This window comes from Salvelinus alpinus, chromosome 2, assembly GCF_045679555.1.
Source record: "Salvelinus alpinus chromosome 2, SLU_Salpinus.1, whole genome shotgun sequence".
Lineage (NCBI taxonomy): Eukaryota > Metazoa > Chordata > Actinopteri > Salmoniformes > Salmonidae > Salvelinus > Salvelinus alpinus.
Genome location: NC_092087.1, coordinates 89,377,999 through 89,393,919, shown reverse-complemented (window position 1 = coordinate 89,393,919; position 15,921 = coordinate 89,377,999). Strand labels below are relative to the sequence as shown.

Genomic DNA, 15,921 nt, shown 5'->3' with positions numbered 1-15,921 from the left:
TGCCCATTAAAATAACATCAAATTGATCAGAAATACAGTGTAGACAGTGTTAATGTTGTAAATTACTATTGTAGCGGGAAACGGCTACAACAGCTTAATTAAAAAGTACCCGCAAAACACCAATCTCAACGTCAACAGTGAAGAGGTGACACCAGACGTCTGGCCTTCTAGGCAGAGTTGCAGAGTTGCAAAGAAAAAGCCATATCTCAGACTGGCCAATAAAAAGAAAAGATTAAGATGGGCAAATGAACACAGACACTGGACAGAGGAACTCTGCCTAGAAGGCCAGCATCCCGGAGTCGCCTCTTCACTGTTGACGTTGAGACTGGTGTTTTGTTGAGGACTTGTGAGGCGTCTCTAATGTACTTGTCCTCTTGCTCAGTTGTGCACCGGGGCCTCCCACTCCTCTTTCTATTCTGATTAGAGCCAGTTTGCGCTGTACAGTTTGCGTACGAGATCTTCAGTTTCTTGGCAATTTCTCGCATTGAAAAGCCTTCATTTCTCAGAACAAGAATAGACTGACGAGTTTCAGAAGAAAGGCCTTTGTTTCTGGCCATTTTGAGCCTGTAATCAAACCCACAAATGCTGATGCTCCAGATATTCAGCTAGTCTAAAGAAGGCCAGTTTTATTGCTTCTTTAGTCAGGACAACAGTTTTCAGCTGTGCTAATGTAACAGTATAGCTTCCGTCCCTCTCCTCGCCCCTACCTGGGCTCAAACCAGGGACCCTCTGCACACATTAACAACTGCCTACCACGAAGCATCGTTACCCATCGTGCCACAAAAGCCATTGCAGAGCAAGGGGAACAACTGCTTCAAGGTCTCAGAGCAAGTGACGTCACCCATTGAAACGATCTTAGCGTGCACCCCGCTAACTAGCTAGCCATTTCACATCGGTTACACTAACATAATTGCAAATGGGTTTTCTAATGATCAATTAGCCTTTTAAAATGATAAACTTGGATTAGCTAACACAACGTGCCATTGGAACACAGGAATGATGGTTGCTGATAATGGGCCTCTGTACGCCTATGTAGATATTCCATAAAAAATCAGCCGTTTCCCGCTACAATAGTCATTTACAACATTAACAATGTCTACACTGTATTTCTGATCAATTTGATGTTATTTTAATGGACAAAAATTGTGCTTTTCTTTCAAAAACAAGGACATTTCTAAGTGATCCCAAACTTTTGAACGGTTGTGTATATACAGTATGTGTGTATAATGTGTGTATATGTATGTGTATATGTGTGTGTATCTATATATGTGTGTGTATAATGTGTGTAGAATGTGTGTGTATAATGTGTGTTTATCTATATATGTGTGTGTATAATGTGTATATATGTGTGTGTATAATGTGTATATATGTGTGTGTATAATGTGTGTATATGTATGTGTATATGTATGTGTGTATCTATATATGTGTGTATAATGTGTGTATAATGTGTGTATATGTATGTGTATATGTGTGTGTGTATCTATATATGTGTGTATAATGTGTGTATAATGTGTGTGTATATGTGTGTGTATATGTGTGTGTGTATCTATATATGTGTGTATAATGTGTGTATAATGTGTGTGTATATGTGTGTGTACGCGCATACATATGCGCGTGTATTACATTCCAAAACAGTCGTAAGGTGGTGAACTTAGCCTCAGTAGATACCATGTTACGAGGTCTAACAGGGGTGATAGATGGACTGGTCTTTCCTCTGTGGAGGCTCTGGAAATAGCCCTGTGTTTAGGGAGTTGGGTCTGTTTAACTACTAGAGGTTGAGGCCTGAACGTGAGGGATACTGCCCATTATGAATTGGATCCGGAAAAGGCCTGGTTTTAGGGCCGTCTGTAATTACGGCGTGCCTATCGGGCTGTGGGCTCCTGGCTCCACCAATCAGCTTCCTGTACCCCGGGAGTCGCCATGGGGCTACTTGCGGCGACCGTGGGTAGGGTACAGTACAGTAGTGTTGGGGTGTTGTGTGTGGGGGGTGTGTGTGTGGGGGATGTCGAGTATGTGTGTGTGTGTGGGGGGGGGGGGGGGTTGAGTGTGTGTTTGTGAATGTGACAGAGAGAAAGGGGAAGAAAGAGAGAGGCAGAGCAAGACAGAGAGAATGAGAGAAAGTGTTTTTCCTCACCTGTCCGTCTGTGATGTCTGGTTCAACATGGTTCCCACTGGGCTGCCTGGTGATCTCTGCCTCCCATCTGGCCGCCTGTGGTCCGGTCCGCACCACCTCCTGGGCCTGCCTGTAGGCTGCACCATTCCCCAGCCGGGGGGGGATCTGATGCCCCTGGGGCACGGCCGGGTTCTCCTGTCTCGTCCTGGCCTCCCCTCCCGCCTGACTCTGGCCGCTCCGGGTACGCAAGTGGATATCATGACCCCGACGCTGTTGCCGTGAACTTTGACCCTGACCTCTGGGGGTGCTGCGGTGGAGGGCGATCTCATGACCCCTTCTCCCGGGGGATGTGATGTGAGCAGGGGGAGGTGGGGCCACCCTGTCTTGGACTGTGGATAGACGTGGCAGCGTGGAGAGGTTGGGGATCCTCTGTGGTCGGGCCGAGGCCACTGGGACGGACAGGGATGCGGGGGAGCCCTCTACCTGGTTAGGGGAGTAGTCGACCCTCCTCTGGGTGCTACAGACGACCCCCAGGTCCTCAGAGTGGGTGCAGTCATTTATCCCCCAGCCGTTGGAGTGACAGTCAGACAGGAAGAGTTCCGTCCCCATGCAGTTCACGTTATCCAACCAGATCAGACCTAATGGGAGAAGAAGAGCACACTTCCTCGTTAGCAGCCAATCAAGAGCGATCAATAAGATACAACTGATTGACCAGCCCACATAAGTAAAGGTTGAACCGATGTCACGAAACTCAATCTCCAGACAGGCAGAAGATAGGCAACAGTGGCGCTCTCTTGTGAAAGCCTTATGTTCCAGCAACGAAGAGGATTATTAAGGAAGTAAGCAAATGAATAAAGGTGTTACTGTACCTTGTCCTAGCCCAATCCTCCCCAAAATAAAAATAAAATATAAAAGGCTTTATAAAATACGTTTGATTAATTAATGGATTGATTGATTGAATAAAGGTGTTACCATACCTTGTCCTTCTCCAAACTTAGAGCTGTGAGCCCAGGTGAGACTGCGTGAGAAGCCCAGCTCTCGACACACCACGTTGGCAAGGTTAATATCCACCTCGTCATCACACACCGTCCCCCACGCCCCGTTATAGAACACCTCTACGCGACCCTCGTTGGGGCCCCGCCTCTCACCTGCCAGGCGCACCCTCGGCCCTGATCCCTGGGCGAGGGAGGGGGGGAGGAGGGGGAAGAGGAGGGAACTCACACACAGGAGGAGGCCCAACATCCTTACTCAGTCTGGAACGGAGAGATCACGAGAGAGACAGAGAGAGACAGAGAGCAAGAGAGAGAGACAAAGAGGGAGATATAGAGAGACAAAGAGAGAGATAGAGAGACAAAGAGAGAGATAGAGAGACAGAGCGACAGAGAGAGTGACAGACAGAGAGAGAGCGACAGAGAGAGAGACAGAGAGAGAGAGCGACAGAGAGAGAGAGCGCGACAGAGACAGAGAGAAAGAGAGCGACAGAGAGACAGAGAGAGACAAAGAGGGAGATAGAGAGACAGAGGGAGAGACAGCGAGAGAGGGAGAGGGAGGGAGGGAGAGAAAGAGACAGAGAGAGACATAGAGACAGAGCATATTACTTAAAATCACGGACAAGAAATACATTGTTTCTCAGACACTTGTGAAAATCCCATAAAAACAATAAACACTATTGTAAACTACCAACATGAGAAGCCTTTTGAAATGATATTTTTTTTGTGCACAAACCCCCAGTAGAACCCTCAGTTCACATGGAAACATTCCACTGTGGAAACATGTCATTAGCCATGCACATACCTCCATTTATCCAACAGCTTTAGAGAACAGTCACACCCCGAAGCACAGTGGAAATAACACTGATAAGAGACGCACAGAAGCACTCAGTGTCTCACTATGCATCCAAATGGCACCCTATTCCCTACATAGTGCACTACTTTAGACCAGAGCCCCATGGGCCCATAGTGCACTATATAGGGAATAAGGTGCCATTAGGGAGTTAACCAGAGAGGGGAAGAGAGTAGCGACCGACCAAAGCTAAAATCAGCACGGCTAGCCAGGCCACACCGCAGAGGCCCGTCCACAAACCCTCAAACATCGCTAGTTATACTGAGACAGCCAGGCAGGCAAATAAACAGGGCCTTAAAAATGCCTACACACACAAACAACGGAGTATCAGGCTGCTACTGTGTGTAAGATGAGCTGCATCTCAATACTCTGACTAATGGCTTCCTCTCCTCGTCTCCTTGCCTTCATCTGCACTAATATGAAGATCCAGAACAGGTGAGAGTATGGATGACTGCCCTTTCATCTGTCCGGTGCTTTCACATCACGTTTACATCAGTACAGATGAAGGGAAGGAGACAAAGACAGGAAAGGAGAAGAGGAGGGAGAAATCCACTGTAGAGTATTGAGACACATCCACAGTCAAATTAGTGGAAGGTTACAGTGTTGGGTAACATTTGGTTCTAGACAAGACAAGACAAGGGAAGCACGACACCGGAGAATCTAAATGCTGTAACCATGAAGGTAGAGAGGAGAGAGAAGAGGGGGAGAGAGGAGGAGAGGAGGGGGAGAGGAGAAGAGGAGAACGGAGGAGAGAGGAGGAGAGGAGGGGGAGAGGAGAAGAGGAGAACGGAGGAGAGAGGTGGAGAGGAGAAGAGGAGAGGAGGAGAGAGGTGGAGGAGAGGAGAAGAGGAGGAGAGGAGAAGAGGAGAACGGAGGAGAGAGGTGGAGGAGAGGAGAGCGGAGGAGAGAGGTGGAGAGGAGAAGAGGAGAAGAGGAAGAGAGAGGTGGGAGAGAGGAGAAGAGGAGAAAGGAGGAGAAAGGAGGAGAAGAGAACGCAGGAGGAGAGGAGAGGTGGGAGAGAGGAGGGGAACAAAAAAGGAGAGAAGAAAAGTGTGGGGGGGAGTGAGACCCAGCGAGGGATGGAGAGATGAAAGAAGATAGGAGGAGAAGAGGACTGGAGAGAAGAGAAGAAGATAGGAGGAGAAGAGGACTGGAGAGAAGAGAAGAAGATAGGAGGAGAAGAGGACTGGAGAGAAGAGAAGAAGATAGGAGGAGAAGAGGACTGGAGAGAAGAGAAGAAGATAGGAGGAGAAGAGGACTGGAGAGAAGAGAAGAAGATAGGAGGAGAAGAGGACTGGAGAGAAGAGAAGAAGATAGGAGAAGAGGACTGGAGAGAAGAGAAGAAGATAGGAGGAGAAGAGGACTGGAGAGAAGAGAAGAAGATAGGAGGAGAGGACTGGAGAGAAGAGAAGTGAAGAGTGAAGACAGAAGAGATGGAGGTATATGACAGAGATGGATAGGATGGAGATAAATAGATATAAAGATAAAATAAAGATGAGAGAAAGAACAAATTAAAAGAGTGAGGAGAGAGAAAATGAAGAAGGGATGGGATGAATAAAAGTGAACTAAATAAATTCATAACTCACCTGTCAGTTGGGCTCTGTCTCGGAGTCACCGGGTCTCTCTCGCTGGGACGGAGTGGGTGAGTGAATGAAAGAAAGAGGGCATGAAGACTTGTCTGGCTCTCTCTGTTCTCTCCCTCCCTCTTTCTCTGTCACTCCCTCGTTTTAGTCACTTTCTCCATCCCTCCCATTTTTTCTCCATTATGTAAAAGTTATTTTTTCTCCATTTAGTCCTTTTCATATGCTGGTCCTTTCACTTGAACCCCTAACCTCCACTCACACCTGTTACCCTTAAAACAATGTTTTTATTTATTTAACCTTTATTTAACTAGGCAAGTCAGTTAAGAACAAATTCTTATTTACAATGACGGCCTACCAGGGAACAGTGGGTTAACTGCCTTGTTCAGGGGCAGAGCGACAGATTTTTACCTTGTCAGCTCAGGGATTCGAGGTAGCCTAGCTCTAACCATTAGACTACCTGCCGCCACAAATCCACCTACCTACTCTTACCCCCTCTGCCCACCCAACCAGGAGCCCCAAATCTCTCTCTCTCTCTGCCCCCCCCTCTCTCTCTCTCTGTTCCCCCCTCTCTCTCTGCCCCCCCCACTCTCTATCTCTCTCTCTCTCTGTCTCCCCCCACTCTCTCTCTGTCTCCCCCTCTCTCTCTCTCTGTCTCCCCCCTCTCTCTCTGTCTCCCTCTCTCTCTCTCTCTGTCTCTCTCCCCCCTTCTCTCTCTGTCTCCCTCTCCCCCCTCTCTCTCTGTCTCTCTCCCCTCTCTCTCTCTGTCTCCACCTCCCCCTCTCTCTCTACACCCCCCCCCCCTCTCTCTCGGTCTAATTGTACAGAAGGATCCTGGGCTCAAACCAACACCCACAATTAGTGGTGCAGTGAAATAAATACATGCACTTCAGCAATAACCTGTTGAAAACTGTTGCTCCTCCCTCTTTCCCTTTTTCATTTTCTTTCACTATTTATATCTGTCAATTTATTCTCTCTGTCGTTTCTTTCTCCCTCTCCCTCTCTCTCGCTCTCTCTCTATATCTTGCTCTCTCTCTTTCTCTCCCTCTCCCTCTCCCTCTCTCTCTCCCTCTCCCTCTCCCTCTCCCTCTCCCTCTCCCTCTCTCTCTCTCCTGCTCTCTCTCTTTTGTAACTCTGTTTTGTAACTTCCCTGCCCTACTCACTTGTGTAAGGCCAGAAAGTTACTTAACAGAAATGTCAGGAACTTTGTTTAAGGCACAGTGTTTATTCTATATAGGAAGAGATAACAGATGTGGGGTCCCAAATGATTGACACCCTTGATGAAGATGATCAATAATGACTGTATAAAATAAATCATTAAAATACTAAGATATATTGTATGAAACAAAAAAAGGGGAAATTATATTATTTTGTACTAACACAAGCTTGTGAATTTATAAAATTGTTGGATGCATTTGCAGTTCGTTTTGCTTGTAATTTAGATTATTTTGTGTCCGTTAGAAATGGATGGTAAATAATGTTTTGTGTCCTAAGGGAGTAATTTTTATTACACAGTAAATAAGAATAGAATATGTTTCTAAACACTTCTACATTAATGTGGATGCTAACATGATTACGGATAATCCTGAATGAATCATGAATTTTGATGAGTGAGAAGGTTACAGAGGGTCAATGATCATACCGCAAGACATGCTAACTTCTCACCATTGTCAATAACAGGTTAGCATGTCTAGGGGGTATGATATTTTCACAACAGTAATTCATACAACAGGAATATGCATTTTCTTGCCCACCCACTTTTAACCCCACCTCTCACCCAATTTTACATCTACCCCCCCACCCACAACCCTACCCTCCCCCCACCCATCTCTTCCACTTGACCAGGTAAAGAGCAGACAAATCATAACAAACCAGTCTTAAACATAAATAATAATAACAATAATAATAATAATAACAAAAACTACAATAATAATAATAATAATAAAAATAATAATATAATAATAACAACAATAATGATCATAATAATAACACAAGAAACAAATAAAAAACATATAACAACAAAAATGTATTATAATAAAAGCATATGAAAAGTAGAAGTAGAGTTATTTATTTGATAGTCAGCGACAGTGTCTGACTACTGTAAAACAATACACTCTACTACAAGGAAAAGGCCAGCCTGAACTTCCTGTCTGGAGAGTGTCACACAGAGGTTGTGAACACACACACAATGCAAACAATGGTAACCTTGGAGACAATGGGGCATTCATATGGAACGTTACAAATGCACATGAATCAAAATGTTTTACAGCAAACAATGGAAGACTACTACGATTGTTTATATCCAATATTAACTATAAGCTAAAACATTGGAACTGAGCTGAGGCCTACTGTTTAACTTAGCTACTGTATCCACAACACAACGAAGCAGACCACAACTACATAAAACACAACTAAGACTACTTTATTTACAAGAGTCATTAGGGGTGTCAATTATTTTGACCTCTACCTTTTGAGGAAAAACGTATTACTTGTTAAACAAGATCTCTTTCTCTGGCAATTGTATTAGTATAAAATAATATAAGTTCCTCATTTTTTGTAGCACACAATATAGCTCAGTATTTCAATTATTTATTTTATACAGTCATTATTGCTCATCTTTATCAAGGGTGTCAATCATTTTGGACCTCACTGTATAACCAACCTATTACAACTGGGATTGTCTTAAAACTGTCTCCTCATTCAGGTACAAAGTACTGAACGCCAGCGTCATCCCCGAGGGCCAGTTCATGGACAACAAGAAGGCCTCTGAGAAGCTGCTTGTGTCCATTCATATAAATCACAATGATTTTTCAATCACTTCCGACTTCACTGTGTTTCTTTTCCTGTACCTGAGTGAAACCATTCTCTCTGTGATCCACTCACATGTCTTGTTGTTGACGTAAATAAACATCATCTCCATTCAACATGTGAAGGTCCTGTCCCAAATGGACCCCTAAGCCCTATCCACAGGTGTAGCTAAAACTATGGTGGTAGGCCTTGCCCTCTGATAGGCTAGGGGTGGAAGTTTCAACCATATTGCTTATACCAATCAAATCCTCTCATATCTCCACAAGTGCATAGGGCATTAGGTTTAGGGAGCGATTTGTGATTGGGCCTAAGAATGTGGTAATTCTGTATTGAGTGCTTTCAGCGGTCAAGTGTATTCTATAAATCATTTTTCAATGTTTTAAATGGGATTGTCATTTGCCCTCTGTGACATCATCATAGCGTGCCTGTAAAAAGGGGGAGGGGCTCAGCCAGCCCACTGTAGAAATAATGACATCACCACCATAGTTTTTAAAGAGATGTTGGGGTCTTTAAATGTCAATAGCCTCATTATTGAGACTTAGCACTGGTATAAAACGTCTTAAAGGATTTCATGTTCCCACACAAGCCTTTGTTTAATGAAGATGATGGAAAAATCCTCCATTATAAACTTAACTTTAAGCTCACTTTAACCATGTGGTAAAAAAATAAAACCTTAAAATAGTGTTCTGTATGTCTTCATGATTCAACTTCACTCAAAGTTCACATATGAACGACTCAACTCAAAGTTGCATATGAACGAATCAACTCAAAGTTCACATATGAACGACTCAACTCAAAGTTGCATATGAAGGACTCAACTCAAAGTTCACATATGAACGACTCAACTCAAAGTTCACATATGAAGGACTCAACTCAAAGTTCGCATATGAACGACTCAACTCAAAGTTCGCATATGAACGACTCAACTCAAAGTTCAGATATGAATGACTCAACTCAAAATTCACATATGAACGACTCAACTCAAAGGTCACATATGAACGACTCAACTCAAAGTTCAGATATGAATGACTCAACTCAAAGTTCACATATGAACGCCTCAACTCAAAGTTCACATATGAACGACTCAACTCAAAGTTCGCATATGAACGACTCAACTCAAAGTTCAGATATGAATGACTCAACTCAAAGTTCACATATGAACGACTCAACTCAAAGTTCACATATGAACGACTCAACTCAAAGTGAAGAAAAGAGGATGACGTGGTCTAGAAACAGTCCACAGCTCCTGTCTCCAAGCCTAGGCACTTGTGTAGATGAGGGCTGTATGTACACTGCCTTGCAAAAGTAGTCCTACCCCTTGGATTTATTTACATTGTATTGTTACAAAGTAGGATAAAAATGGATTTAATTGTTTAAAAACATATCTCCAATCTACACAAAATACTCTGTAATGTCAAAGTGGAAGAAAAAGGTGAATTATTTCTAAAGGGAAAATACATCAATCTAGTTGTTGCAAAAGTATTCAGCTCTCTGAGTTAATACATGTTAGAAACACCTTTGGCAGTGATTTCAGCTGTGAGTCTTCTTGGGTTAGTCTCTTAGAGCTTTACACACCTGGGTTGTGCAATATTAGCCCATTATTCCTTTCAGAATTCTTCAAGCTCTGTCAAGATGTTGGATTGTCAAACAGATTTAAATCAAAACTGTAACTAGGCCACTCAGGAACATTCACTGTCTTCTTTGTAAGAAACTCCAGTGTAGAGCTGACCAGTGTAGAGTGTGGTGTAAAGCAGGTTTTCCTCTAGGATTTTGCCTGTGCTTAGCTCCACCCCTTTTCATTTTATCCTGAAAAACACCCTAGTATTTGCCTATGACAAGCATACCCATACCATGATGCAGCCACCACCATGGTTGAAAATAAGAAGGCAGTTACTCAGTGATGTGGTGTGTTGGATTTGCCCCAAACATAAGGCTTTGCATTTAGGCCAAAAAGTGTATTCCTTTTCAGTAATGTTTTGCAGTATTACTTCAGTGACTTGTTGCATACATGCATGTTTTGGAACATTTGTATTCTATATACTTGTATTCTTCTTTTCACACATTTAAGTAATCATTGTGGAGTCACTACAATGTTGTTGATCCATCCTCAGTTTTCTCCTATCACAGTCACAGAACTCTGTAACTGTTTTAAAATCACCAATGGCCTCATGGTAACATCGCTGAGCAGGTTCCTTCCTGTCCTGCAGCTCAGTTCAGAAGGACGACTGTATCTTTGATGTGTCTGGGTGGTTTAATACATCATCCACAGTATCATTATGAACTTGATGCTTAAAGAGATATTCAATGTCTGATTTGTTATTGTTACCCATCTACCAATCACTGCCCTTCTTCATGAGGCTTTCTCAAAGCTCCCTGGTCTTTGTAGTTGAGTCTTGACTGAGGGACAATACAGATGCTGTATGAATGCGGGTCATAGGATGGGTTAGTCATTCAACCGCTGTTATTTCACACAGAGTGAGTCCATGTAACTTATAAGGCATATTAGGCCTTATAAACAAAGGGGCTGAATAATTATGCAGGGACTAGATTTGAGTTTTGACATTTTTTATATTATTATTTTTTTAACTCAATTTTTTCTTCCACTTTGACATTACAGAGTTATTTCAGTAGGTTATTGACCAAAAATTACATTTTACTTCCACGTTGTAAGATAATAAAATGTGAAGTAATCAAAGGGGTATGAAAACTGTATCAAGGTACTGTGTCAAGGTACTGTGTCAAGGTACTGTGTCAAGGTACTGTGTCAAGGTACTGTGTCAAAGTACTGTATCAAGGTACTGTATCAAGGTACTGTGTCAAGGTACTGTATTAAGGTACTGTATCAAGGTAATGTGTCAAGGTACTGTATCAAGGTACTGTATCAAGGTACTGTGTCAAGGTACTGTATCAAGGTACTGTGTCAAGGTACTGTATCAAGGTACTGTATCAAGGTACTGTGTCAAGGTACTGTGTCAAGGTACTGTATCAAGGTACTGTGTCAAGGTACTGTATCAAGGTACTGTGTCAAGGTACTGTATCAAGGTACTGTATTAAGGTACTGTATCAGGGTACTGTATCAAGGTACTGTGTCAAGGTACTGTATCAGGGTACTGTGTCAAGGTACTGTGTCAAGGTACTGTGTCAAGGTACTGTGTTAAGGTACTGTATTAAGGTACTGTGTCAAGGTACTGTATCAAGAGTGCAGATCTAGGATCAGATCCCCCCCTGTCCATGTCATCTTATTAGATCCCCCCCGAACCCACATGTCATCCTATCAGACCACCCCTGACCCCACCTCGTGCATGTCATCTTATCAGCCCCCCCCTGACCCCATCCCGTCCATGTCATCTTATCAGATCCCCCCTGACCCCACCCAGTACATGTCATCTTATCAGATCCCCCCTGACCCCACCCAGTACATGTCATCTTATCAGATCCCCCCCCTGACCCCACCCCGTCCATGTCATCTTATCAGATCCCCCCCTGACCCCATCCCGTCCATGTCATCTTATCAGATCCCCCCTGACCCCACCCCGTCCATGTCATCTTATCAGATCCCCCCTGACCCCACCCCGTCCATGTCATCTTATCAGACCCCCTCTGACCCCACGTCATCTTATCAGACCCCCCTGACCCCATCTCGTCCATGCCATCTTATTCATTATGATCTAAAAGGCTATTATAAATCACTCCTATTCAGAGCTGCTTGGTACATTTATATATTTTACCTTTATTTAACTAGACAAGTCAGTTAACAACAAATTCTTGTTTACAATGATGGCCCACCGGGGAGAACAGCTCTGGGATTTGATCCAGCAACCCTTCGATAACTGGCCCGATGCACTAACCACTAGGCTACCTGTCGACCCAAAAATACATACGGTCCCTGAAAGGATTGGATAGGAAAGCAATATGGTGAAAACTCCTGGCCTATCAGAGGGCAGAGTTGACCTACCATCATATTGTTATCTATCCCATTCTATCAGATCTACACAAGTTGACTAGACTGGCTGGTGCTACTACCACCATAATGTTATCTATCCCATTCTATCAGATCTACACAAGTTGACTAGACTAGCTGGTGCTGCTACCACCATAATGTTATCTATCCCATTCTATCAGATCTACACAAGTTGACTAGACTAGCTGGTTCTACTACCACCATATTCTTATCTATCCCATTCTATCAGATCTACACAAGTTGACTAGACTAGCTGGTGCTACTACCACCATATTGTTATCCCATTCTCTCAGATCTACACAAGTTGACTAGACTAGCTGGTGCTACTACCACCATATTGTTATCTATCCCATTCTATTAGATCTACACAAGTTGACTAGACTAGCTGGTGCTACTACAACCATATTGTTATCCCATTCTATCAGCGATCTACACAAGTTGACTAGACTAGCTGGTGCTGCTACTGGAATACATCAAACAAGTGGAAAGACTAGAGTGATCCAGGAGGGGTTTGGGAAACACTGGACTAGAGTCTAGGGATCACAGGACGTTGGTGGCACACATGGTTTCCAGTTGTTTGATGCCATTCCATTTGCTCCGTTCCAGACATTATTATGAGCCGTCCTCCCCTCAGCAAGTTCCACTGCTAGGGATTGATTCAGGAATGGGCCAACAGCCAACCGTTCTCTCACCACAGCTCAACATCTCCACCCGGTGGAAAGACTGGAGAACTGCTACCTCTTAAAACTTTCCCCAAACCAGCAGCACCTTGGTGCTTTACAGACAGCTCTGTTGAGGTTTAGAGGGTATTAAATGAAACTGTCATCTTGATAACAGTAACTGTTTTACAGACTTTAGCTTGACCCTGTGTTAATGAGCTCTTTGTAATAAACACACACACGAGGCCTGAAGGCACAACCCACATTGAGTTTACTGTAACAATGGAAAGAGTAGGAAGGTCCTCAACCAACAGTAACAATGAAGAGAGGTGGAAGGTCCTCAACCAACAGTAACAATTGAGAGAGGTGGAAGGTCCTCAACCAACAGTAACAATGGAGAGAGGAGTTCCAAAAGGGGTCTTTGGCTGTCCCCATAGGATAACCCTTTTTGGTTCCAGGTTGAACCTGTTTTGGTTCTAGGTAGAACCCTCTGTGGAGAGCATTCTACATGGAACTCAAAATAATTATATCTGGATCCAAAAGTTTTCTGCCTGGAACCAAAAGGGGTTATTCAAAGGGTTCTCCTATAGGGACAGCCGGAGAATCTTTTTAGGTTCTAAATGGCACATTTTTTCTAATAGTGTAGTCTGAAACAAAGACAACAGAATAAACAGAATGGACTTTCTGCATATTTTCTCACAGTGGGAGAGGTCTGATGGCCACATCCAGACTGCTCTCTGTCTCCAGAGGATAGACACAGGAGAAGGGAAAGCCGAAGGGTCGGGAGTCGTTCCTCCCATCTACTGGATAAACTAATAAGCTGTTGGAGTAGACAGCATGGGTGGCGTTTGTCTGGGAAAGGGGGGGGGGGGGGGGTTAAGAAATATGTCATATTCATGCATTTATTAGGCCTGCTTGCATTAGTGATGTGTAGTAAATCAGAACTTGTCCTCAACTAGCCTACCTGGTTAAATAAAGGTGAAATAAAAACATTTAATACATTTAAAAAGTAAGATGCAAACCAACTAAAGTGTATGTTTAGTAATAATTCATAAAACTTCTCCAGGGAAAATATTGGGGATGGGACAGCAATATAGAACCTTCTTGAACATAAAGTGAAAATATTTCTCACCTCCAGAGTGTTCCCACAGCGTCCCTCCCTGCGCTCCACCTGGTACCACACCGTGCCGTTACGATCCTCGTGGGCGGAGCAGCGGTGGTCGGCCAGGTGAGCAGAGGAAGCATCCAGACCAGCAGCCTCCAGGTAAACATTTGGAAGGCCCACCTTCAGGAGGCTCCGCCCACACACCAGCTCTGGAGCTAAGTAAACAACTCAGGAGGTTATTTAAGCAATAAGGTGTGAACTGGTACATGTGTGAGACTGAGATCCCTGAGATCCCTCAGCCGTGGTATATTGGCCATATACCACAAACACCCAAGCTGCCTTATCAACCAATCATCATTCAGGGCTTGGACCCTGAATGTTGATTGGCTGAAAGCCGTGGTATCTGAGACCATATACCACGGGTATGAGAAAACATGTATTTTTACTGTTCTAATTCCGTTGGTAATCAGTTTATAATAGCAGTAAGGCACCTTGGGGGTTTGTGATATATGGCCAATATACCACGCCTCCTCTGCCCTTATTGGTTAAAAGATACGCATCTTAAAGATGCATCATTTCACCCCTAAATCTCTGCGTTTCATAGTGTTTGAAAAAATACAGATGTGACAATGCAGTTTATACACTCACCTTTCGTCTCACATCTCCAGTTGGTCTCATTGTCGCTCACGCAGGCATCAAACACTCCACATGTAGAACACACCGTGGTGCTGACATCTGGAAGAGCCAGAGGTAGTGTTAAATGGCTTTGTTATGTCTAGTTACTTGAACATTCTTTGTGTCTTTAAGAATCAGGGATAATCCCTTTACGATAGCAATATACCTGCACAGTAGGCCATGTTGCATGTTGTTGCAGGGACAAACTTGTAGACATAGTAGTTTCCATAGCAGGCTTTGACATGGATGGGATTTTGCCTCCAGTAGCAGCAGGTACCATACCAGCTCCCACAAACACCCCTCTGAACCACCCCATCTAACAGCTGGGGATGGGGATCCGAGAGCCACATGGGGAAGGCGGTCCCACACATGTAACTGTCCACACACCTCTCTGGCATCTGAACACTGGTGTTCCCCAGGAACAGGCGATACCAGCCCTGCCAGTTGATGCTCTGGTCGCAGTGCTCGCCATTAACGTTGGCATTGTTGTTGGTGGCACGCCAGTCGTCATTCAGCACGGTGTAGTGCAGGCAGGGGTCTGCACAGCAGGATGTTCCACCAACACTGATACAGTCCTCCCCCACATTACACACACCACAGCTGGTTACAACCAATCCTGCACCAAAAAAACTGTGAGTTAATATATTAGGTTGAAAACGTATGCATTACAATTCACCCTAAATACAGTATGTCAAATGCATTGAATGCCAACAAACAAGAACAAGATTATCCTTATTACAAAATCTGTATCGATACACAAGTCGTTTTGAATGCCTGCACCTTCCATCATCTCCTCGATCCCACATATGTCCCTACAAGTATCCCTATTAACCTCAGACCATCTTATCATCATCTCCTCGATCCCACATACGTCCCTACTAGTATCCCTATTAACCTCAGACCATCTTATCATCTACAGCATGTAAAATACCATTCTTCTCTACCTGAGATGATCACCAAGAGAAGAAACAACCAGTTTGCTGTCATCATTCTGCACAGAAGTCTTCGGCTCAAGCGTGCAAGAACCTTAAAATATATGTTTTAAAGGGTTACTTTCTTTCACATGCTATTTGGTACAGAATAGATTTTAAGTTTCGATTTAGTTGAAACCTCAACATTATTAAGACATCATTTAATCCAACCAATACTATCTCTGTGGACTCTCCACGACAACAGCC

General features: G+C 43.8%; 2 protein-coding genes across 2 annotated transcripts in view; both read right to left on the bottom strand.

Moving 5' to 3' along the window:
- Nucleotides 1–5,632, bottom strand: part of LOC139568105 (lysyl oxidase homolog 4-like) — a 42,570-nt gene extending 36,938 nt beyond the window's left edge. The window contains exons 1-3 of the mRNA XM_071389800.1: nucleotides 5,542–5,632; nucleotides 3,091–3,366; nucleotides 2,135–2,751 (exon numbers count right to left, since the gene is read on the bottom strand). Of these exons, the coding sequence (XP_071245901.1) occupies nucleotides 2,135–2,751; nucleotides 3,091–3,355 (882 nt within the window). The 5' untranslated portion in view covers nucleotides 3,356–3,366; nucleotides 5,542–5,632. The remainder of the gene's footprint in view (nucleotides 1–2,134; nucleotides 2,752–3,090; nucleotides 3,367–5,541) is intronic.
- Nucleotides 5,633–13,659: 8,027 nt separating this feature from the next.
- On the bottom strand, nucleotides 13,660–15,533 carry LOC139541576 (uromodulin-like). Its single transcript, XM_071346381.1, has 5 exons — nucleotides 15,524–15,533; nucleotides 14,910–15,359; nucleotides 14,717–14,803; nucleotides 14,096–14,283; nucleotides 13,660–13,815 (listed from the first exon to the last, which is right to left on the bottom strand). The coding sequence occupies exons 1-5, from the start codon at nucleotides 15,531–15,533 to the stop codon at nucleotides 13,660–13,662; spliced, it is 891 nt and encodes a 296-aa protein (XP_071202482.1).
- Nucleotides 15,534–15,921: the final 388 nt, after the last annotated feature.

Excerpts from the sequence above, each read along its gene's own strand:
- LOC139541576 (XM_071346381.1), bottom strand. Across the intron at positions 14,804-14,909 it reads CAACATGGCCTACTGTGCAG|ATGTCAGCACCACGGTGTGT; the intron begins GTATATTGCTAT and ends TGGCTCTTCCAG. Across the intron at positions 13,816-14,095 it reads GCTGTGGGAACACTCTGGAG|ACAAACGCCACCCATGCTGT; the intron begins GTGAGAAATATT and ends CCCCTTTCCCAG.